Source organism: Akebia trifoliata, chromosome 11, assembly GCF_017979445.1.
Source record: "Akebia trifoliata isolate Shusen 1 chromosome 11, ASM1797944v1, whole genome shotgun sequence".
Classification (NCBI taxonomy): Eukaryota; Viridiplantae; Streptophyta; class Magnoliopsida; order Ranunculales; family Lardizabalaceae; genus Akebia; species Akebia trifoliata.
In genome coordinates, this window is record NC_141385.1 from 2182362 (window position 1) to 2206724 (window position 24363).

General features: G+C 34.1%; 1 protein-coding gene across 2 annotated transcripts; it reads right to left on the bottom strand.

Moving 5' to 3' along the window:
- Positions 1 to 7834: 7834 nt before the first annotated feature.
- Positions 7835 to 23949, bottom strand: LOC147390271 (cysteine-rich receptor-like protein kinase 25). Of its 2 annotated transcripts, XM_086457349.1 has the most exons (7): positions 22999 to 23948; positions 20508 to 20642; positions 10395 to 10516; positions 10034 to 10244; positions 9459 to 9696; positions 9155 to 9305; positions 7835 to 9016 (listed from the first exon to the last, which is right to left on the bottom strand). In XM_086457349.1, exons 1-7 carry the CDS (start codon positions 23930 to 23932, stop codon positions 8672 to 8674), a joined length of 2136 nt encoding a protein of 711 aa, XP_086313475.1. In that variant the 5' UTR covers positions 23933 to 23948; the 3' UTR covers positions 7835 to 8671. The 2 variants fall into 2 exon arrangements, with proteins under 2 accessions (XP_086313475.1, XP_086313476.1); XM_086457350.1 differs by lacking the exons at positions 10034 to 10244; positions 10395 to 10516 and having other exon boundaries at positions 22999 to 23949.
- Between the last annotated feature and the right edge of the window lie 414 nt (positions 23950 to 24363).

The following is a 24363-nucleotide window of genomic DNA, read 5'->3' on the forward strand; positions in this document are numbered from 1 at the left end:
TGGCATGTACATTTGTGTCAAACACACGTATATTATAAAAATTAGGATTATGTGTGATTAAATTTTTTTCTAATAATTATTTAAAAAAAATTTGAAATTTTTTCAAATAGATAAGATAAGCTAATCTGATATCATATTTATCAGTTAATATATTATAAAAGGTTTTTTGTAATTTATAATAGGGGTGTGATGTTACGAGCTACGACTCCATTATCTTATGAATAAGGTCAGAAATGATTTCTTTATAAATTCACACCATATAATAAAAGGGATCAATTGGTTGCACACCACTCATCACTAATAAAAGGGATCAAGACAAGTTTCCATTAAAGAAAATTAATTTTAACTCAATCAATACATAGTGATGACTCAACGGGTCGTTGGATTAGATTGCGAGATCAACGGTCGAAATGTAAATTTTATCCTATCATTTTGTTGTTACATGTGGTGTAAAACGCGTGGTTAAACAAAGGGGAAATCATAAAATAAAATATTTTGTAAAAATTAAAATAATTAAAGGGTCGAAATTTTAAATTTTTAATTAAAAAAAATTTTAGTCCTTGAAGAGCCAAAATAGGTTTATTTTGGTAATTTTCACAAAATTGTTACTTTTTTACAATTTTTTATTTTTGATAATTTTCCTTTTATTTTATTATTTTTTATCTTTTACCCTTTTAACCTTAAAATTCTGTAATAATACCTTTTCGACTTTATGTTTTCACATTTATGCCTTTAACTCTCCCATCAAGCTATAGTTTTATAGGACTCACTTTATTTCTTTTACACTTCAACCCCTATAACTTTATTTTATTCTTTTACCTTTTAACCTACTTAATTGTTTTTCATCTTTTATCTTTTTAACTTTAAACATTTTCAATAATACCACAAACTCAATTAGGCTTGACCTAAATCCATTAATTTTGTGTAATTTTCGAATCTTGTTTGTTGGTCATTTTAAAATTTTCACCACCTACTACAACGTTTTTTTTGTTTTTCACTTTTACCTCCTTAACCTGAGAAAGGATGCCCATGCACATGTGAACTCTAGTCTATACAATAAAACACTATTGAGTTGTCACAGTTGTTTGACACAAACCTTTATGTCGAATCCACTTTAATCATTTTATTATTTTTCTCTTTACTCCTCAATTTTATTTTCACTCATCTAACTTTATTATATTTCTTCTTTTACCCTTTTAAATTATTTTTTTCACCTTGTACCTCTTTAACTTCAAAATTCTTTAATAATTCCTTCTAACTTTATTTTTTTCACTTTTATCTTTTTAACCCTCCCATCAATCTTCAAATTTAAGTTAGCTTATTTTCAAGGACTGGGTATTAAAGGAGAAAGATTTTTATGGTGTAGAGGGGGCATTAAGAAAAGGTGAGGGATCATAAGAAAGAAAGATTTTATGGGGTAAGAGGGTATTAAGAAAGAAAGGTGAGGTGCATTGAGAAATAAAAAAATAATAATTTATGGGGGAGGGGGACTTAAAAATTTCTTTCTAAGTGTTAAGATAATGCCAAAACTTAAGTTGAATTTATAAAGAATCCTATAGTACAGCTGTACAATAGGATTTTTAATTAATAAATTTCCTTACATGGCATGATACAGCCCGATAATTGGCGAACTAAGCAGTTTTACTCTTTAACCCAAGAGAGGAAGCCCATGCCATAAGCACAGGTGAACTCTAGTATATATATATAGGGTCGGGCTATTACGACCCCCTTTACGACACACCATTTTGTCTTATATGGGCAAAAATGTTTGGAATGGGCTGATTTTTTGTGAGGATGATCTCTATGATGAGAAGATCATCCTTTCCAAAAATCAGCTCATTATAAAACTTCTAGCCCCATGTTTACAAGTTAAAAAATTTTAGACCGTCCAATTTTTGTAAATCAATTTTGATGGGGTTAGAAGTTTTGGAATGGGATGATTTTTTGCCAGGATGATTCCCTCATCACAGAGAGCATCCTCACAAAACATCAGCCCATTCCAAACATTTTTGCCCATATAAGACAAAATGGTGTGTCGCAAAGGGGGTCGTAATAACGCCATCCATATATATATATATATATATATATATATATAAGTACTAGCGTCCAAAACCTCGTGGGGGCATTAATATTCTCCAATACTTTTGGTTTTCCAATTATGCCCCTACCTCTTTTTTCATTTAAAGAAAAAGATAAGTGTATATTAGTTTTTTTACATAATAAATGCTAAGGGCATTTGATCTTTAGAATTAAATATCATGTTTACAATAAATGATTTTATAATTAATGTAAAGAAGCATTTATTATCTAAAAGACCAGCATACCTTTATTTTTTTTACTAAAAGACAATGAATAGATGTTTTATTAGGAAAAAAAAAGTGTTGGAGAATACTAACGTCATGATATATATATATATGGTACCGTTCTTTTGACAAAATCCTAGACAATTCATTTTATCTTATACAGGCTAAAAGTTTCAGAACAAGTTGATTTTTTGTGAGGATGTTGTGTATAGTGAAAAAGTCATCCTTACAAAAAATAAGCCAATTTTGAAATTTCTAGCCATATAAGTCAAAACTTTGTCTAGAATGTTACCTAGGATTTTGTCAAAATAACCTGGCCCATATATATATAAATTGCTCATGTTTGACACTTTACTATTTGCCCTGCATGTTTTATCCTATATGGGTTAGAAGTTTTGGAATGAGATGATTTTTGGTGGGGATGATCTTTATGGTGAGGAGATCACCCTCACACAAATTAGCCCATTCCAAAACTTCTAACCCTATCATAAGTGATTTACAAAAAATGAAAGGTACACGATTCTTCAACTTGTAAACATGATCAATCCATTCCAAAAACTTCTAAGCCATTTAAGACAAAACACATAGGTCAAATATAGCTTATCGAACTTTTCCCTATATAAATATAGGGTTGGGTTCGAATGATAATGTGGACAACAATCAAGACAAATCATCTTCACCGTCGAATGTTTTAAGATCCAACGACGCAGATCTATTAAAAAACATGTGATAATTTGTTTTACTTAAAACTTGTATGATATTTGCAATGACCTCCCCACAACTTAAAACCCCCAAATAAAATACGCAAAACCCACTTGGCTCATCTTCTTCACTCTTTTCTTAAAATTATGGTTTTAAAACTTGTTTTGAGGCCTCGTCCATGATTGGGACTAAGTCATCTTATTCAACAATGAGAAAAATGAACCATGGTTTAAAATACCGTCTGATATGTTTGACTTGATCTCATTGTTGGACGATACCGAGACATATTAGATGAGATATAAAACCATACTTAGAATTGGGCCTTTTAATTTTCCATTTGGAGATTGGACTCAACACAAGAAATCGAGGAGCAATACAGAACTCCTTATATGCTAAAATCTTAGGCAGTTTTCCTTGAGGCAATATGGCTTGCAAAATTCAATTTCTTATTTGTTAGGTATCAGTTTGATGTGAAAATAACCAAATACAAATTTCAATTTATCTTCAAAAATCACACATTCATGTCTGGTTTTGAGATTTCTTTTTTAGTGCAAAAATGGTGACCAATAAGTGAAAATCCCATAGCAAAACACAAAATGTTCAGACATAGAAAATGAGATGGTAATTACAACCTAAGCAATAACACATAAATGGTGTATACACCCCATTTTGCACCCTGGTTGCTGTGGACTCCTAATGATGAGAAAGAAGAGGTGGAGAACTTGAAAGCTTGTGCAAGGCACTTTTTGATTTCTTTCCAAATTTGTCTCGTCAATCCTCATCTCATTGTTCCTTCAATCACTTTGTCAACCTCCGCTCGACATAAAAATTATGCACACTTAGGTACGCCCCACACTAAACTTTTATGTTCGGTCGATATTTAGAGACCTTGCGATGCTAGGAAAATGAGACCTTGGAACTTAGAAATCATCACTCGGGACCAAACAAACCTTTCACTAAAAATTAAATGAGTTTTGAAAAAATGACCAAAATACTCTTGAAATCCAAAATACAATTAGAAAAAGTTATGCCTAGGAAAGACTTCTACCACATGAAATGAAATAAAATGTCCCCAACATTAAATAAATCATTTAATCAAGAAATTTTTTTCCCACTTTAATCGTAAAAAATTCTAACCAACAAAAAATTGTATTCATAAATCTTCAACCAATTAAAAAATCTTAAACAAAAATTGAGCCAAAATTTAATCAGTTAAACTTCAAATTAATCAAGATAAAAAAAGTCAATTGCAAATTTAAAATCAAATCCCAGATCAATTTTAATCAAATAAACTTTAAGCCCAATTTTAAAAGTATAATTTAATTTTTAACAAAATAACAATAAAAAAATTAACATCAAATAATCAAGAGAGTTGCTCAAAACACAAGAACTTGTACTTGTAGATATCAAGCTATACAATGGTTTTTATCTTCAAAAGATTGGTCTGTTATAAGTAAACTTGAGGTGCCAATAGAATCTCTCTAAATGAATGTCCTTAGTTCGCATGGGACACAAATAAAAACTTTAAAGACAACACAATTGAAGTAATTTACAACTAAGGGAGCTTAAAACTCTCTTGACCGAACCTAACCTAAGGAGAGGTGGGTTCACTCAAATATTCATTTGAAAATCTTTAAAGAATTTCCAACTAAGAATTCTTTGACAAATCCCTCCATCATTGGATACTTCTATAAGCATCACTTTCCAGTGTTGGAGGGCCCCACCGAACCACTATTTTTAAAATTCGATTAAATCATTGTGACTTTGTAATATGACCCACAACGTAACTTAAAAAGAAACAAATCTAATAAAACTAAAAGGAAACATAAGAAAAATAAAAGATAAGGAAAGGTTAATTTAGTAAACCTTGAAATAGGCGATATTAATGTTCCCCCCTTGTGAATTATAAGATGATAAATAATCAGTTAGCAGAGATGGTAAAATGTCAAAAATTTCCTTATGTGTTGAATTTACAAAAATATCCTTCGATCAAAACAACTCAATTGTGTTCAATCTATTCAATCTAAAGATGATAAACTTAAGAACCCTAATCATTTTAAACCAATTGCTCATTGATATAAATCTAAATTTTATTATTTTGAACCTTAATCTCATCGTTTCCAACTTAATTTCATATTTTTCAACCTAATATCAATGTATTCATCTCAATCTCATCATTTCCATTTCATCTTAAAGACATTCTTTGACCCAATGTTTAAAATCTCCAAATGGAAAACACAAAAAAAAAAAAAAATTGAGAGAAATATATGAGATAATAGAGAAAAATAAACTAGTAATACTAGTCCTATAATTATATATGTTAGTTCTAAGCCCCCCCACCCCGTGCCTGTCCATGCAATAAAGAAGACAAACAAGGTTTTTTTGATGAAAACTTCTATCTTGAGGAAAAAAATGGCCAAAAGGGCCCACCTGAAAGTTTAAACCTCATCTTATTCCATGAAACATGAAATCTTTAACTTGATTATCATAAATATATTCCAAAATTGAAATCAGATTCAAAGATGTTAATGGTAAGTTTTGAAAGTAATGGATTTAAAAAATAGAACCCTAAAACTCTTGAGAACATTTCAACACTAACAAATACAAACCCTAACTAATAAGATGGTGTGAAATATTTCAATCCAACACTTGAGATTTGATTAGAATTTTTATTTATTCAACTAAAAAAATAACATTTATCAATTTAAATTCTACAAGGGTAGTTTGAGTGTTCAAATTATAAATAGTCAATAGAACAAACGCTAGTAACGATTTGACTTAGTCAATGAAAGTTTAGGAGAGCAAACCTAATTTTGCATTGTCCTGGAGAGGGGAGGGGGTACCCTAGTTTCACCTTTTTCAAAAGAGAGTGTTACTAAAATACCCATAAGGAAACCTTCACACTTATCTACAAAGGGTCCCACCAATTTTTCTAATTTTCCAACCTTCCAAAAACATCACTATCAAACGAGTAGACTTTCTAAACAAAACTTGTAACAATTAACTATCACGACTTTCCCAAAAAAAAATATATATTTTAATAAATCAAAGAAAAATATCTAGTACACGGAAAATCTAGTGAAATTTAAAATTAAAATTAACAGCTAGAAAAAGGACTTTAGAGACCAATATTGACATTATGAGAAGGATTAATGTGGTTCACCATTAATGAAAATGCTGGTGGATGCTTCTACTATATGTAAATTGAAAAGAATATCCAAACAAGTTCAGGTAGCTTATGTTGATCTTGTAAACATGAATATTTTTTAAATCTATGGTAGGGTAGCAACTCACCCTTTTGGGATGAGACTAATCTCTATGGTCGCATGCCCTAATCCCATGGAAATTTTCCAACGTACAACAGGGTAAGTCACAAGACCACCAAGTTTCAACCACACGTTTAAGAATATTTGTTTAGTTAATGAAACAAGAGGGAGGATCCTCCACAGACTAAAACTCAATGCCTTTCTCATCATATCACACTTTCTCGGGTACATTGAGGCCTTAACTTTTGTTCAACTTCAGACTAAAACTCATCCTGATTGATAAAAGTTTGACATTTGGTTGAGCATTTTTTTTTCTTCTATGGGCTTGGAGCCCATCTGCTTCCAGAAATCAAACCTAAAAGGTGAGGAGTGACCTATCAATATTGAAGAAATGCAAGAATCCAATAACTAGACTTTATCAATAAGGCTGATTATTTATGTTTTGGTCAACTAAATATAGGGCCAACTCGTTTTGCATCTCGTTCCCAAATTACACTCTCTGGTAGTTCAATAGTTAGAGTCAGGGTATGTTTGGTAACCTTCTAAAGTCTAGAATCTGAAGTCTGAAGTTTGTTTTCTGAAATCTGGAAACTAAAATCTGAACCCTTATTATAGAAAAGTTGTTTGTTTATCATTTTTAAAAGCTTCTGGTTACAAATAGAATTTTAAAACATAATGGCCATTTTGACAATAATACACTTTTGTAATTCTAATAAATTGTTAACCGAAAAACATAACATGTTATGCATAATGAAATCATTCACACATTTAATTTTAATTTCTAACACATCAATCACCCCAAAAGTATTGTTTTTAATTTGAATTCATACTTGAGAAATTATATTCCAACAAGGTAATACTCAAACAATAAATAATCATTCATTTTCTAATTGAAAAATATAGAGTTTTCGGATTCATATAAAAATATAGGGTTTTCGAACACGAAACAAGAGAAAGGGGAGAGACTTTGACAACACAATTGTAGAGGAAGGAGAGATCGAAAATAAATGAGGTAGAAAAGTTAAAAATAAGGGTTTTAAGGTTCGTATATAAAAATAGATAAGTGATAGAAATCAGGGTTTTGAGGAGGGTATTTTAGAAATTAAAAAAAATCAGATTTTAGAAGTTTCTTCTACCATCCCTCCATCACTGGTTCAAAACTTCTGAATTTTAGTTCTGAAGTCTGAAATCTGAAGCAAAACAAATGGAAATAAATCTTCTAAAGTCTGAATTTTAAAAGTGGACCACCTCCATTCAGACTTCGGAAGTGTTACCAAACATACACTTAACCAATTAGTCTGATTTTTGGAGGTTTGGTCCACCAAAGATAGAGCCACAACTCGAATCTTGTTCCCGAAGTCCATACTGTTTTAATCCAATAGCTAGAGTTTGCCAATGAGTCTGATTTTTTGCAGCTTTGGTTCCCAAAGTCCACACTTGACATGAAAATCCTATTTCTCCACTATGATTGTAGTGGCAACAATAAATCAGGATGTTAAAGAATAATTTCAAACTTGCATTGCAGTATAATTATATTGATAAAAGGAACACGGCAAGTTGGGCAGTGAGAGATAGAAGATTTCCGTTAAACGCATTTTTAACATTTTGAGGAAAATCATCCATCATTGTAATAATAAAAGAATCATGATGAGAAACTCCAAAGTTTGCCAAACTATCTGCCACAATGTTAGCCTCTCTCCAAATATGCCGAATATAGCAGGAGCAACCCTCCAAGGGATTTCTAGCCTTCCACAACCAGTGTTCCAATGACCTAAGGCAGACCTTGACCCAACAGCCCACTGGCAATGACTTATCTTGGTTCGAACAATAGAATTCTACACAGCAGACCATCAATCCTTCTTCACCCCTTTTTTCCTTATCCAATCCCAAGCTTCTTTAGAGGGGAAGTTGCCTGAAGAAGACACACACCACGCTACTCTGTCAAGCAATCCTTTGTTCAAGACCTGAGAAGAAATGGTACAAGCAGCAGCTTCATTTGAAATCCCAAACAAAACGTGGCTCGGAATAAAACTGTTCCTAGAACTTGCAAATCTCTCAATTTTGCCATTTTGTAGGACCGAATTCAACCCTTTACTAAAAGCTTCCTCTGCAAGAATAAAGAGACTTGGGGACAGAGGATCACCCTAGCGTAAGCCTCTTGAGCCTTTGAAGAAGCCAAAGAGGAGCCATTCACCAAGATGGAATAAGAAGCATTTGATATGCAACCTAAGAACAGAGAGACAAATAATGACCACTCCACATCTGATTTTCCAGTTCAAATATTCTCGCAATACAAATAACTCAAGCTCATTTTTTGACATAAATAGCTGTGACAAAACCCTAGAAAATGTCTTTAAGAGCAAGTTGTTTTTAATTGTGAGCATGTACTTTTGTTTACGATCATCGGGGATATTGCTCAGTTATCGACATTCCATTCATAGAAGGTGTTGTGTTACTTGTATGTTGGTCAGGCTGAGTTGACCGTGATTCAATGTCCATCGAAGTCGTATCAGACACCCTTCTACTATGTGATAAAAGTGCAGTTGGTGAAGATAATGTGTGAGTAACAGAATAACTACTAAGCATAATAACAACAGTTTCCATGGTAGGTCTGCCTGCAACATCATCTTGAACACATAATAGCGCAACGTGGATGCATCTAATCACTTCACTTCTTGAAAAAGAATCCTTCAATGTTGGATCTATCAACTCTAAAGCTGTTCCTTCATTCCAATGTCTCCATGCCTGCAATAACTCAACATATATTTATTAAAGATAAATCCAAGTTCTTTAAGTCAAGACATTCTTTTTTTACTTTGTATGGATATCCAGACTTAATCAACGAAATAAAAATTAAAATTACACCCAAATAGTCATACTCACATAGCTTACAAGGTCCTCAGCACACTCTGCTTGATAAAAACTACTGTTTTTCTTGCCAGTCACAATCTCCAGAAGCAATATACCGAAACTGTAAACATCTGACTTCACTGAGAACTGCCCATGCATTGCATACTCTGGTGACATATACCCACTGCATCACCAATAAAATAGATTGAGATAGTCAGCTCTGAGATTTTATTTAAATAGTTTCGTTTACTCCATATCAGGAATCAAAATTTTTTTTTTTGCTTAGTCATATCCGGAGTCACTTAATTCAGCTTAGAGACGAAATTTTGGTACTCACTATGTTCCGACAATTCTACGGGTATTGCCTTGACTTTGGTCCACTACAAAAAGCTTCGCCAGTCCGAAATCTGAAATTTTTGGGTTCATCTCTGCATCTAACAAAATGTTGCTGGCTTTGAGATCTCGATGAATAATCCTATGTCGAGAATCTTCATGAAGATAGAGAAGCCCTCGAGCAATCCCTTCTATGATTTTGTAACGCGTTTCCCAATTTAAATATGTTCGTTTTATTGGATCTATAATACATCAAACAGAAAAGCCAAGTTAGGTCTATAAGTATATGGTAATCATCAGATGTAAGCAATCTACAATACCTTGATTTTTAAAAGATATACTTCAATAATTTTTTTAGACTTTATCATGCTTTCTAAAATGTCATCACGTCTACAATACCTTGATTTTTAAAAGATATACTTCAATAATTTTTTTAGACTTTATCATGCTTACTAAAATGTCATCATGGAAATGATAATTAAATCGTTGTTGTTCACCACTAAAATACAATAGAAGGATTGCTTTTGAGTTTTGTTTTTTAAATGAAAAATCACTATATTATATCGGAGGGAGACAAACCAAATAAAAAGTGATCGAGGCTTTTGTTGGGCACAAACTCATAGATCAATAGCTTCTCTTCTTCTTCGATGCAGTAACCTAGGAGCCTAACAAGATTCCTGTGTTGAAGTTTGGCGACTAAGACAACCTCATTCTTAAATTGTTCTTCACCTTGTCTAGAGTTTCTAGAGAGTCTCTTTACAGCTATTTCATGTCCATCAGATAGCCTTCCCTGAGAACATATTGCAATTATCAGAATAAAAATGAATAATTTGCTTAAAATGATATTTACAACCTCCTTATGATATTCTAAAATTTGAATCCAATATATTTGAGCTGTATGAAAAATTATAGTTTGTTTTTTTTATATGATAACAATTACCTTGTAAACAACACCAAATCCACCTTCACCAAGCTTATTATCATCAGAGAAGTTTCCTATAGCAGCTTCTATTGTATCAAAGCCATATTTCAAGGATTCCGTGTCTGTTATCTCCTCAAGATCTTTGCCCAAGTAATTAACAAAATAGAAATGTGAATCAAATGAGTAGAGACTTAACAAAAGACAGTAAATCTGTGAAAGTTGATGTGTTCTTTCATCATTTGAAACTTGGAGAGTGAGACCCATAGTTTTAGATCTCATCTAGTGTCTGCCTTGATTGAATTCAAGGTCCTTGTGTGCAAACTCGAATGGATTTAATGTTGCAGAAATCGACAAGAGAACAAGCACACAATGCAAAATGAAGAAGAATGCACAAACACAAACACAAACATAGAGATTTACAAGGTTCTGGGCTATGTCTTCAGAGGGCATCAATCTTCTTCACTATATCAAGTAAAGCTTACAGAGGTTTTCCCTTTGTAGTGAAACTACACACAAGAACAAGATGCACAGAACCTAATAGAAGCAGTAGTACTGCTACAACAATCAACTAGCAGTAGCATAAATTTATAAACAAGAGTAGAATAGTAAAAAATGTAACAAAGAAGATTTATGCTAGTTCAGAATGCAATGAGCATTCCTTCATCCAGTTTCAGTTTGGCCATTCAAATCCACTATTAGCAATTAGAGTTACAGAATGCAAGGTATAGAACTCAGAGAATACACCAAAGAAATTACATTCAGCTTACACACTCAAGGTCCAACAATGGCACCCTTTTACACTAATATTGTCTTTATCTCACTTTTCTCTCTACATGAACACACCTTTCCTCTCTCTCTCTCTCTCTCTTTTTTTTACTATCTCAATCCTCCTTGGATCCAGCAATATATTCTTTTTTTATTACAATGTTCTGTAGTACAGTTTGTTATCTCCAATCCAATAGAAAAACAACAAGTGTCATCTATACACAAGGGCAAGGAATAAAACATTCTTGCCAGGCTGGATTAGTGACAAACCAAATTAGCTGCCAGGTAAGACAAACCAGTCATCACCTAAAGATTTTGGATCACTATACCACAAATTTCCACCTTGATCCAAACTACTTAAGGTGCACCAACATCATAGTGAATCCTTGGCCAAGAACAAGTTCAATCAGTAATGAGGAATAGCTCGAACATTAATAATGTTCAGGCACAGATTGAACTTAGAGCTAGTGACAGGCTTATTAAGCATGTCCGCAGGGTTGTTATCGGTATGGATTTTCTCAACTATAACCTTCCCTTCAGCAACAATATCTCGAATGAAATAAAACTTGATATCTATATGTTTCATCCTTTCATGATACACGTGATTTTTTGTCAAATGAATTGTACTTTGGTTATCACAATAAACACTCTCCCCTTTCTGATTAACACCAAGTTCACCAATCAAACCTTGAAGCCAAATGGCTTCTTTTATAGCTTCTGTAGCCGCAATCAATTTGGCCTCTATTGTCGAGAGAGCTACAACTGGTTGCAAGGTAGCTTTCCAACTGATTGTACAACCAAATAGAGTGAAAACATAACTGATAAGATATCTTCTCTTGTCCAAATCACCAGCATAGTCTGAGTCAACATACCCAATCAGCTTCTCCTTCTCATTCGCTTCAGATATTCTTTTATAACACAAACCATAATCTGAAGTACCTTTAAGGTACTTGAAAACCCACTTTACAGCCTCCCAATGTCCCCTGCCAGGATTAGCCATAAATCTGTTTACCACACTTGTTGCATACGCTTAGTCAGGTCGAGTGCATACCATGGAGTACATGATGCTCCCAATGGCACTTGTATCATGTTAGCCTTCTCATCATCGGTTGAAGGTGACAATGCAGATGACAGCTTGAAATGGCATGCTAAGGGTGTTTGAACAACCTTAGCTTGAGACATACCAAATCTATCAAGCAACTTGAAAATGTAGCTGGTCTGAGAAATGTACAACTCACCTTTGTTCCTATTTCTCTTAATTTCCATGTCCAAAATCCTCTTGGCTACTCTTAAATCCTTCATTTCGAATTCCTTGCTCAAAAGTGTCTTGAGCATTCGAATCTCACTCATGCTAGTTGATGCAATTAGCATGTCATCCACATAAACTAATAGAAATACACCAACACCACCATCCATCCACTTAATGTAGACACAACTATCAAAATCACTTCTCAAATATTTGTTCTTCTTCATGACTTCATCAACCTTAAGGTACCACGGTCTGGAAGATTGTCTTAAACCATACAAGGACTTTTTCAATAAATACACTTTTCCCTCATCACCATGTTTAACAAATCCTTTTGGCTGAGACATGAAAATTTTCTCATCAAGGTTCCCATGTAAAAAAGTGGTCTTCACGTCCATTTGCTCTAGCTCCATGTCAAATTGAGTAACTAAAGCTAGAAGCACTCTAATAGACGTATGCTTGACAACCGAAGAGATCACTTCATTGAAGTCAATTCCAGCTTGTTGTGTGAAACCACGAGCCACAGGCTTTGCTTTGAACCTTGGTTTTCCATCCTTTGAGCCATCTTCCTTAAGTTTATAAATCCATTTGCAACTGACCAGCCTCTGTCCGGCTGGTTTATCAACCAACTCCCATGTTCTATTTTTCAACAAAGAATCCATCTCCTCTTGCATAGCTTACCGCCACTCATTTCTTTATTTGCACTTACAAGCTTCCTCATATAAAGTAGGCTCATTTTTTTTCAAGAGTCTTAGTCGTGACCAATGCAGATGAAATCAGATCTGCATAGCCATATCTTGTAAGTGCCACCCTTGTTCTTCTTGTTCTATCCATTGTCAATTGATAATCTGCCAAAACCTCAGGTTGCTCTTCATATTGTTCATCCTCGAGTTGTCCTACTTCTTTTTCAGGTCTATAATCTTGTTGATTTTCTGTTTTATCAGCAAGTTCCACCTCAATTCCAGCACTAGCATCATGATCTGAACTTGCACTAGTACTACTTTTACCATTCTCTTTCAAGTAGTACTCATCTTCCTTGAAAACCACATCCCTACTGATGAAACACTTTGAAATATGCTTGTCTTGACACCACAATTTATATCATTTTACACCTTCAGGATAACCAACAAACATATACTTTCTAGCTCTAAGTTCGAGCTTACCTTCTTTGGTATGTGCATAAGCCACACAACCAAATATCCTGAGATTATTATAACTTGGAGGAGTATCTGTCCAAATTTCTTTTGGAGTCTTAAAACCAATGGATGTAGAAGGACATTTGTTAATCAAATATGTTGTTGTATTTACAGCTTCCCCCCGAAATCATTTTAGCATATTGGTACTAAATAGCATGCACCTTACACGTTCTAGTAGAGTTCTATTCATCTTCTCTGCTAGACCATTTTTTTGAGGAGTTCCCTTCACTGTCTTGTGTCTTACCATACCTTCTTTGCTACAAAGCTCATCAAACTCCATGTTTAGAAACACTAATCCATTGTTTGTTCTGAGCTTCTTAACTTTCTTTCCCGTTTGCACTTTAACCATTTTCTTCCATGCTTTGAACCTACTGAAAACCTCATCTTTAGTCTTCAAGATGTAAACCCAGACCTTCCAAGAACAGTCATCAATGATTGAAATGAAGTAACGACCACCTCCAAGAGTTTCATGCCTAGAAGGCCCCCACAAGTTAGAGTGAACATAGTTGAGAGTCTCCCTTGTTGTGTAAGTTGAATTGTTGAATTTTACCCTTGTTGCTTTACCAAAAACACAATTCTCACAAAACTCTAACTTGTCAATTTTATCACTACATAACAGACCTTGCTTTTGCAGCTTTTGCAATCCTCTCCCATTGACATGGCCAAGCCTACGATGCCACAGTTGTGATTTGGACAGCTTTGCATGAGTTACTGTTGCAGCAACCCCAATCATCGTGCTAGCTTGCAAGGTGTACAAACCATTGCTTCTCACTCCTTTCATCACTACCATGGATCCTTTAAAGACTTTAAGAACCCCATCACCACCTTTGTAGGTATAACCATGATGATCTAACATGCCAAATGAAATCATATTTCTTTTCAGCTCGGTATATGCCTTACCTCAGTCAACAATCTTTTAGTTCCATCATGTGTTTTCAATCTCACAGTACCAATACCAATTACTGAGCATGGCTTGTTGTTTCCTAGCAACACCTTTCCTCCATCAATTCCCTTATAAGTCTCAAAACAGTCTTTGTTGGGTGTCATGTGAAATGAACACCCATAATCAAGTATCCACTACTTATCACACTTGTCCGTGGCCACAACAAGAACATATGCACTCTCATAACCATCATCAACTGTGGCATTTATATGTTCAACTTTTTTTATCTTTTTCAACCTTCTTACGTTTCGGACACAATCTTCTAATATGACCTTCTTCATGACAGAAATAGCATTTTATTTTCTTAGGGCCCTTGAACTTTGATCTGGACTTGCCCATGCCCTTAAACTCCCTTCTATCAGATCTTCTTCGCACCACCAGCCCTTCACCCGTCTACTCCTTTAGCTCATTCTTCCTTTGCAACTCCTTAGAACTAAGAGCTCCTACAACATCATCAAGAGTAATAGTTTCCCTGCCATGTTTGAGTATATCCACAAACGTTTCATATGATTTTGGCAGTGAGTGTAACAACACCAAAGCCTTATCCTTATCATTATAATCCACCTGAATATTCTCTAGACTAGACACAACTTATTAAACTCATCAATGTGATCTTGTAAATCCTTACCATTGGGCATCTTGAAAGTGAAGAATTTAGCCTTGAGATATAAATGGTTTGAGAGAGTCTTGGTCATATACAAACTTTCAAGCTTAAGCCATACCTCAGCTGCTGTTTTCATCATTGTCACCTCCCTCAAAACTGTCACTCAAGCTTAAAATAAGTGTGTTGTATGCTTTCTTCATTATCTCTTTCTTCTTTTCATTTGAGTAAGTTGTTGGCATTTTGGCCTCTCCTTGCAGAGCCTCATCAAGCCATAGATTGCCTAACAATGCTAGCATCTTCATCTTCCACAGAGAGAAATCGTTTGACCCATCGAACTTTTCTATTTCCTGTTTTGAAGTTGCAGCCGCCATACACACCTTTCCTCGAACACCTTATAATCTCCTTGAGCTAGACAGATCCGTGAGCCACAACCTTGCTCTGATACCAATTTGTAGTGAAACTCCACACACGAACAAGATGCACAAAACTTAATAGAAGCAGTAATACTCCACATTCGATTTAGCAAGCACGTACGCTTTAGGTTCACTACACGGTTCGATAACTTAGAGACTTCGATACACTAGGAAAACATGAATTTGAAACTTAGAAATAATCACGTTGGGACTTGAAAGAAATCTCACGTTAAAATTCGTAAAATTGACAAAATGACGAAAATACCCTTTATGAATTTCGGACCTCCAAAAGACTTCGAAAGTACCACCATCGCACTCAGAATATAATTTCGAGTCTAACGGGACCCAAATCGACGAAAATAGATAACCTTAAGAAAAATCACAAAAATGACCAACATACCCCTTAAGGTCCAACTTTGACCTAGAGACCCTAATTCTTAGGAAAATCAAACCCAAATTAAAAAAATTAAGCAATTAAAATTTAAAATCTAATAAAATAAAATAAAATTTAAATTCAAATTTAAAATCAAGCAATTAAAATTAAATCAAATAATTAAAACTTAAGTAACCAAATTTAATCGATCAACCAACAAAACCAAAATAAAATTGACTTAAATTAAAAATTACATAACCCACTAAAATGAAAAATCAAACCCAAATTAAAAAAATTAAACAATTAAAATTTAAAATCTAATAAAATAAAATAAAAATTAAATTCAAATTTAAAATCAAGCAATTAAAATTAAATCAAATAATTAAAACTTAAGTAACCAAATTTAATCGATCAACCAACAAAACCAAAATAAAATTGACTTAAATTAAAAATTACATAACCCACTAAAATGAAAAATCAAATTAAAACTCAAAATTCAAAATCAAAACAAAAATCTTAATTAATTGAAAATGAATCAAAATCCAATCGATCGTGCAAAGCGAATTAAAATCCAATCGACAAGAAATAAAAAAATCAAAGCTAAAAAACCAACAGACCATAAGAAGACTATCGTACTACGAGTAGCATAAGATCCTCACCTCCATTCTCTTAAAAGAAGGCAAGTGAAAAACGTTTAAAAAAATGGAAAAAGAAAATAAAATATTTCAAAAAGAATTTAAAATAGAAATTTGATTTCTATTAAAGAGAGAATGTTCTCTTCATGTAAAAAAAAAGGCTTTGGGGGTCTTCTTCTTCGGTCATCTTCTCTTTGGCTATCATCTTCTCCATGGGTTGAACAGCTGGACACCTGCAACTCATCTTCCTCACCTCTCCCTCACGTCTTACAAACCTCCCTACCCTCTTCTTCTTCATCTATCCACTGCAATACAACCCTCACTGCAAAAACGTGGCTGCTGTAGCCACTTCTATCAACTCTCTTAACGTCTTCTTCTCCAATTGATTGAAGGACGTCTTCTTCTACCTCTTTCTGCCTGCAACGCCTCAACCTTCTTCTCCAACGGATTTGAACCTCACACCCCCATAACAGCAATAGCCCTCTACATCACACCCAACCAACTCCCTCTCTACATCTTCTCCTATAGATTCTCTTCCTCTCTCTCTGCTGAACCAACGCCCCTAACCTTCTCAACACTTTATCACTCTCCCATCTCAGCCCCTTCGTCATGTTCTTCTTTGGCTGAACCTGTAACAAGCCCTCTATGCCACTTCTTCCTCTCCCTCTGCCCAGCCAACCTTCCCAACATTCATCTCTCTTTGCCTAGCCCTTTCTTCTTCTTCATTACCACTCACAGCCCCCATCTCTAATGCCATTGATGCCCCCCCATCAGCTCCATTAAACCTGCAATTCACCCATAACACCCCAGCCCCTCTCTTTCTCTGTTGGTTGTTGTACCAACACCTCAACCATTAAGCATGCTCTCTCTCTTACACCCACGTTTTGCTCAGCATCTACGTGCTATTGCTATAACGTCACTCTTTGGCTCACTGCTATAACACTTACGAGAAGACATCTCTCTCTACCTGCGCTCTTTCTCAGCATCTCCCCTTACGACTCTCTCGCTGCCGTCGTCTCTCCTCAGAACAGCGAATACTCGTAAGCCTTTGGATCGGACCTAAAAGAATCGACTCGGCATTATTTCATTGTATAGGTAAGTCGTTCTTTAGTTTTTGTATTTATTTTTATTACTTTTTTTTGCATGTTGATAGGATTAGAAGAATTTTCATTTTTTATATTTTTAATGTATTTTCTACATTTTTTATTTGTTTTTTCAGCATGTTGATAGGATTAGGGGTTCCTTTATATTTAATTTTTTGCATATTGATAGGGTTAAGAGAATTTATATATTTTTAGGTTTTTTTTTTATGTTTTACTCATTTTTTATATTGATAGGATTAGGGGAATAGTTTCATGCGGCACTCTTATTTTTATTTTCATCGCATGTTAATAGGATGAGGGGATTTCTGTTAAAATGTTACAACTATTATGCTTGAATTGGATTATCATGATTTGTGATGATATTCAAACTCTTCGTATTATTTTCAAATTTCTCCATGTGATTGATGCAACTTTTGCTTTAACGAATGTACATGTTGTTGAATGACTACTATTTTGAAAAAATAGAAAATCATATATGCATGCTTGTTTTAGTTAGTTTAAGGATTCGATGAACATGAAAATTTTCTTGTGGATTTTTCTTTCAAATTTAGAAATTTTATGCAATAATATTTGTCAATCTCTAATTTGGTAAGTACGATATCCTGGATTTTTTGTTGTTTGATAAATTTTCAATTTGATGATTTTTGGCAAATCCATAATTTTCTAATTTGGGACTTCATGTTCATATAATTATTCTTTTAGGAAATTATTTGCAGATCATTGGAAAATTCATATTTGGAAACCTTCTAATAGGAGGTTGCATAATTTTCTATTTTGGAAAAGAGACATATTTATAATTTCCATTTAAGGAATTTCATATTTTATCAATTTCCCAGTTTAGAAGATTCTGCATCTTTATATTTAGAAGATTCACATTCATATGGAAACTTGGTAGTTCCTAATTCAAAAATTTACATTTATTGAAATTTGCTATTTTGGAGGATGTATCTTTTAAATTTCTAATTTGAAAATTCAGCATATATTTTTGAATTATAATTTGGGGAACTTCAGATTTCCAATTTGGAAATTCTTTGAATTCAGATTTGACAGTTTGTACTTTGGACAGTTTGAGAAATATTTGCATGTGGAATTTCTTAATTGATTTTAGATCATGGTTGTAATTAGGACTTTTTGAAATCCTTTTATATTTTGTGGAATTCAAAGAATAATCATGTAAGGACTAAGACAATTTTAGCCATAAGATTTGTTTGGCAAACTTGACATAAACTGATGATGATGATTAGGACTAGCCTTGATCATAGTCTTTCCCTGTTGACCATAAGTTAGTTTTGGATCGTAGTAGAGATCGATCATGTTGATTGGGCGAATTCGGTGCCTAACACCTTTCGAAACTCGCAATCTGACCTCTTACCCATCTCTTTGATCTGTAGATCGACCCATATCCATTTGGAGTTATTTATGGTTCCTAGACCTAAACTCGGTGGCAACTCCCTTATTTTAAAATCCCCTATTTAACCAATCAAACCCCTATCCATTATTTAGTGAAAATGAGTCGAGGCGATTTCTGATTTATACTGGTTCAGAATGCAATAAGCATTCCTATATCCAATTTCGGCTTGGCTATTTAAATCCACTATTAGCAATTAAAGTTACAGAATGCAAGGTATAGAACTCAGAGGATACACCAAAGAAATTACATTCAGCTTACACACTCAAGGTCCAACAATGGCACCCTTTTACACTGATATTTTCTTTATCTCACTTTTCTCTCTACATGAACACTCCTTTCCTCTCTTGCTCTCTCTTTTGCTACCTCAATCCTCCTTGGATCTAGCGATATATTCCTTTTTCATCACAATGTTCTGCAATACATTTTGTTATCTCCAATCCAATAGAAAAACAACAAGTGTCATCTATACAAAAGGGCAAGGAATAAAACATTCTTGCCAAGCTGGATTAGTGACAAACCAAATCAGCTGCCAGGTGAGACAAACCAGTTAACACCTAAAAATTTTGGATCACTATACCACACCCTTTCTTTGCCTCCTCCCTTTCGGATCTATTTTCTTTCTCAACTAGAAAAGCCTAGGTTGAAGTTGTATATTTATCTTTAAGTGCTGCCACCAGGTAAACTTTTTATTAATTAGTTTAGTAACTCGGGTGAAGGTGGGTTTTAAACCTAGCTAGATTCTCAAGAATTAACACTGGCATACTTTACCAATTGAAAGCAAGCTGGCACTTTCTGTTTTTAATGGCACTAGCAACTAAGGTGAAGGTGTGCTTTGAACCTAAGTCTATGATATCAAAATCAACGCTTGTATTTTACAAACTTAGTAGGAACTTTTTGAATGTACATAAGAAACAAGAGACATGATTTGATAGGTGACTAAAACTTCTATTTCCTTCCCATGTATAGATGATGGTTGGTTAGTGCATCATAGACCTCCCCCCCACCTCTCTTCCTTTGTCCCTAATGCTGTTGGAGGTGATGGTAAGGGATGATAATGTGTTTGCTTGTATATTTTTTAATCCAAATCAAGGTATTAAATTTGCAGCTTCATGTCCGCTTGTTCTTTTCATTCATTTATAGGTATTTGGTGGGTTACTACACCAACCCCAGGCTTGTCTATCAAGTTTTTTATTTATTTTTTAAAGTAAATAAAACAAGAAAAAAAATCAAGGTATGTGCGGTTAGACAAAGAGACATACTCTTTAAAAACTCATTTCACTAGAACCGATTCCTTGAGAAATGAATTTTCAAGACAATGTTTTCTCGGCAATCATACATGCCCGTAGGGACAAATTTGATGATCAACTTTTTTATGCCTCTATAGTTTCTTGGAGACAAATATTTTCTTCCAATAGATAAGATGAAAAACAATGGCTACTTACCACCAACTTTTTCCTTTGTTGGGGATGTTCTCTTTCGTGAACAAAAGCATATAATGATGGTGGAAAGAAGTACTAGTGGAACAGCTGATGAAACAACTATAATCACAATAGTTTGGGATGAAACCTTTCTTTTTCCTGCACAACAAAGATCAGTTTTTTGTAAGTAACCACATGTTGAATATCAAATTTCAAAACTAGATTAAAGGAATGAAGAAAGGTTGTGATGCAAGCTAAGAAAATGCTAATCCAATAAATCCATAGAGGTCGAACAAGTATTGGAAAAGAAATCTAAAAATAAAACCTAGAGATATAGCATTCAATAATCACTAAAGGGGAATAGAATACAAGCTAAAGAGGTCGTGCTGACCTTTTCAATGGTTAACTATTTTTTACTGTGGGACTTTGGACAAGATGAATTTAATATCTTGAATATAAAATGTTGTATTTGGACTAAATGACTCTCGGACTTTGATTATCTTTGCGTGAAGATAACTAGTCATGATTGTTTAACCTCTCTAGATTGTGTCCAGGACTAAAATTTTCAATTAAGCCCCAATTAAATTCTTGATCACAAACCAATACATAAATTGGCAACCATAAGGAAAAAAACTGCATGGACAATTCTACGTAGAGAAAAAAGCCTAAAACACTGTACACAAAAGCAAGAATTCAAATATTAGAAGGAAACAAAAATGCAAGAAAACCAAATTAGACTTACTTCTTACACTACTAGAAAAAAGACTTCAGACATCAATTTTTAAATAATGTCTATTTTTCAGGTGAAAAATACATGTAAAAGGCAGTTTTTAGCAATCGATTTCTCAAAAAGTGATGTCAAAAGACCAATATAAATTGATGTCTAAAGTCCCACACTTTTTGGCTCCATCACTTGACCCACAAAAACTACACTTTACATGCCATTTTTTTTCAAAACTTGATATTTATTTTAAAAGGGTGATGTCTAAAGTCTTTTTTTTTTTCTCATGTTTACATAAATCTAACATAACTTAAAAGCTTTTTTTTTTAATGACGGGGTGTCCAATCTTACATCTGACTAGGGGGGTCGGAAGAGCCAGGGCCGAAGCCAAGGCATATGAGTCCCTCCCTCATGCATGTGCAGCACCCGTACATCACACGCACCAAGTAAGTGAGGGTGGTCCCGAGGAAATATTGCATATACTAGGTATTGAATTCACAACCTACAAACTCTCACTGCTAATTAGATCTGAAACTGCCATTGAGCCACCGTCTCGGGGTTTCATAACTTAAAAGTTGTATTGGTTTTTGGATGAGGACGTGCTTGTTTATTTTGGGGAATAACTACTTGCAGATCACAAGTAGTCCTTTGCACCCCATCTTTAAAAAATTACATATTTTTTTCGAGGGTGCAAGGAGAAATGTGATGTCATACTCTTCTTTCGACCAATAAGAGAGAGAGAGAGAGAGAGCATTCATCTTCTTTTTTGTTGCTTTGAGTGGGGTGTGGACATTGTTTTCACTTGAGTGTGCAGTCAAGCAAACAGAACGCAAGGTTATGTGGTGTGCAAATAGATTTTTTAAGTGATATGTGGTGTGCAAGTACTTGCTCACTTATCTTTATTAAATTTTTATCGATAAAATAAATTTTATTTATTTTGAATTTTATTTCATTTTATAATGTAGGGTATTCTCATCCCCACACCACCATTACATTTACATTTATAAGGAGAAGGTGAGTCGAAGTAGTTAGACACCAAATTTTGAATTTCATAAATGTCCCCACCTCTATTCAAATTCAAAATTAATAAAATTAAGGTCATTTTGATAAATAAAAAAAATCATGTTTTTCAAAATTACAAAAATATCAATATCGTTGTTGCACACAACACCTTCTAATTTTTTTAGCGAGTAAGCACCGCCTAAATTATTTTTACTTTATTTTAATATATTAATAAATTAATAAGTCCAAATATCAATGTCACCTTCGTGATACGTATTACTAGAGGATTCTTGGAAGGAGTTGCTGTCAGCCGTCAGCCAACTGTAGGACGATAATACCGTCATCCTCAAGAAAGTATCCTCTTAATCGTCAAGACCATTGGATGATTTCCAATAATTTTTGTACGGAGAATCGGAAGGTTTTAAATCTAGGATGATCGTTTACCCAGGTTGACCCCAATACTGAACAAGAATAATTATTAGGGGACTAACTAATTAATTTATTTTTCATGTCTCATAAGTCAAAAAGCTAGACTTAGACAGAAGAGAACGGTAGAGTTATCTATTAGAAAACAGGGACAAAACCTCATATAATCATATCTTCGATTTGGAACAAAACATGATTAAATCACTAATTTTCAAATTTTGCGATTTAAAATTTTCATTTTTTTTTTAAATTCGACAATTAACTAATCTATCGTGCATGATTTTGGTAAAACACGCTGATTGAATATTTTTTTAAAAGATAAAAAAGAAAAGAAAATAAGAAATTAATGTTGGTTGAAATTATTACCTTTTGTGTTGGTTGTATTTGTTAATGGTGGTGCAGACCCATAGAAAGGAGAAATCTCGTATCTCGAAAAACAACTTGGTTGCAATACTTTTCCACCTTCTTTCCCATCACAACAACTCGCAAACTGATTCACAGCATCTAATAAGCATATGTTGCAATCAATTTGAGATAAATCTGGTGTGCACTGCACTAGCCCATATATTTTCTGCAAATTTGTAACATTTTCTTCTCCAGTTGCAAATTTAAGAGTAGAAGACCCATTTGCAGCTATTCTTACAAGTCCATCCATCAACTTGTTCAGTTTTGTATTAAATTGATTTGGATTTGAAACACTCTCCGAATTCACTTTGATACTCGGCTTATTCTGCAAAATGGAGAAGATGGATTGATTGGAGTACCTTAACATGCACTCATCATACCATATAATTGAATCTTTCTTTGTTGGACAACGTTGGATGATGACTTTGCTTGCTGTCTCCACACAATTCTTGCACATATCAGCTGTAACATCTCCTCTACAAAGGAAAAGGCCATATACTTCATCAGGAGAGTTTTGGCCTATTGTGGTGTTGTAAAATTGATTATTGGGTATGGCATTAGAAGATAAGGAAGAGAGTAGTGTGTTGAGATTAAGATGAAATGAGCTATTGTTAGTGTACTCATCTCCTTCACATGAGTTGTATACAAAGTTGGGTTTGGTTTGGGCAGTGGTGAGACCACCATAAATGAGGATGGAACAAAGAAAGAAGAGAAATTTTAAGAAACACATTGTTGGTTTTTGGGCCAATTTGGATTGAAAGGATGAACTAATGCGTGTGAAATTATCTTGGGAGAGTCTACATTTGAAAGATTCAAATTCAAAAAGATCTCTCCTCTCTCTGGAAATGATGATAGAGAGGTTGGACAGAACAGAAGTGAAACATTTAAGGCTCATTAATGTATCTGATCGGCTTCTAACTTCTATGTATAGGTTCGATGTATGTGTCAGGCTGGTCTTGGTGGTAAAAAGTCGTTAAGTTGGAAACAATGGAAAATGGTGAACTGACTTCATTTGATTCTACGCTGACGCTGACGTGGAATCGCGCACAGAATCATAGATTTGTAACTTTGTATCTCGAGAAAAATCTACGAATTTTGTGCACACTACACGTTAGTGCAGTGTTGAGGCGCAGTGTCGAAGGGAGTCAGGTTATAACAACCCTGGAAACCAGGGGCGGAGCAGGTTTATGCCTCTAATTTTTGTCCCTATCCCCCAATTTTTTCGAAGATGACTTGGGCCTTCTCTCCTAGACTAATTGGAAATGAATTAAATAGCCTTTCTTCAACCTATACCCAAAAACCTTGAAATTTCCCAAGCCATTTGAC

Coding starts and splice junctions, on each gene's coding strand:
- LOC147390271 (XM_086457349.1), bottom strand. CDS start 23,932: ATGAGCCTTAAATGTTTCACTTCTGTTCTGTCCAACCTCTCTATCATC. Junction 10,245..10,394: donor GATTTGGTGTTGTTTACAAG/GTAATTGTTATC, acceptor ATATGTTCTCAG/GGAAGGCTATCTGATGGACA. Junction 9,306..9,458: donor CGTAGAATTGTCGGAACATA/GTGAGTACCAAA, acceptor TTGGTGATGCAG/TGGGTATATGTCACCAGAGT.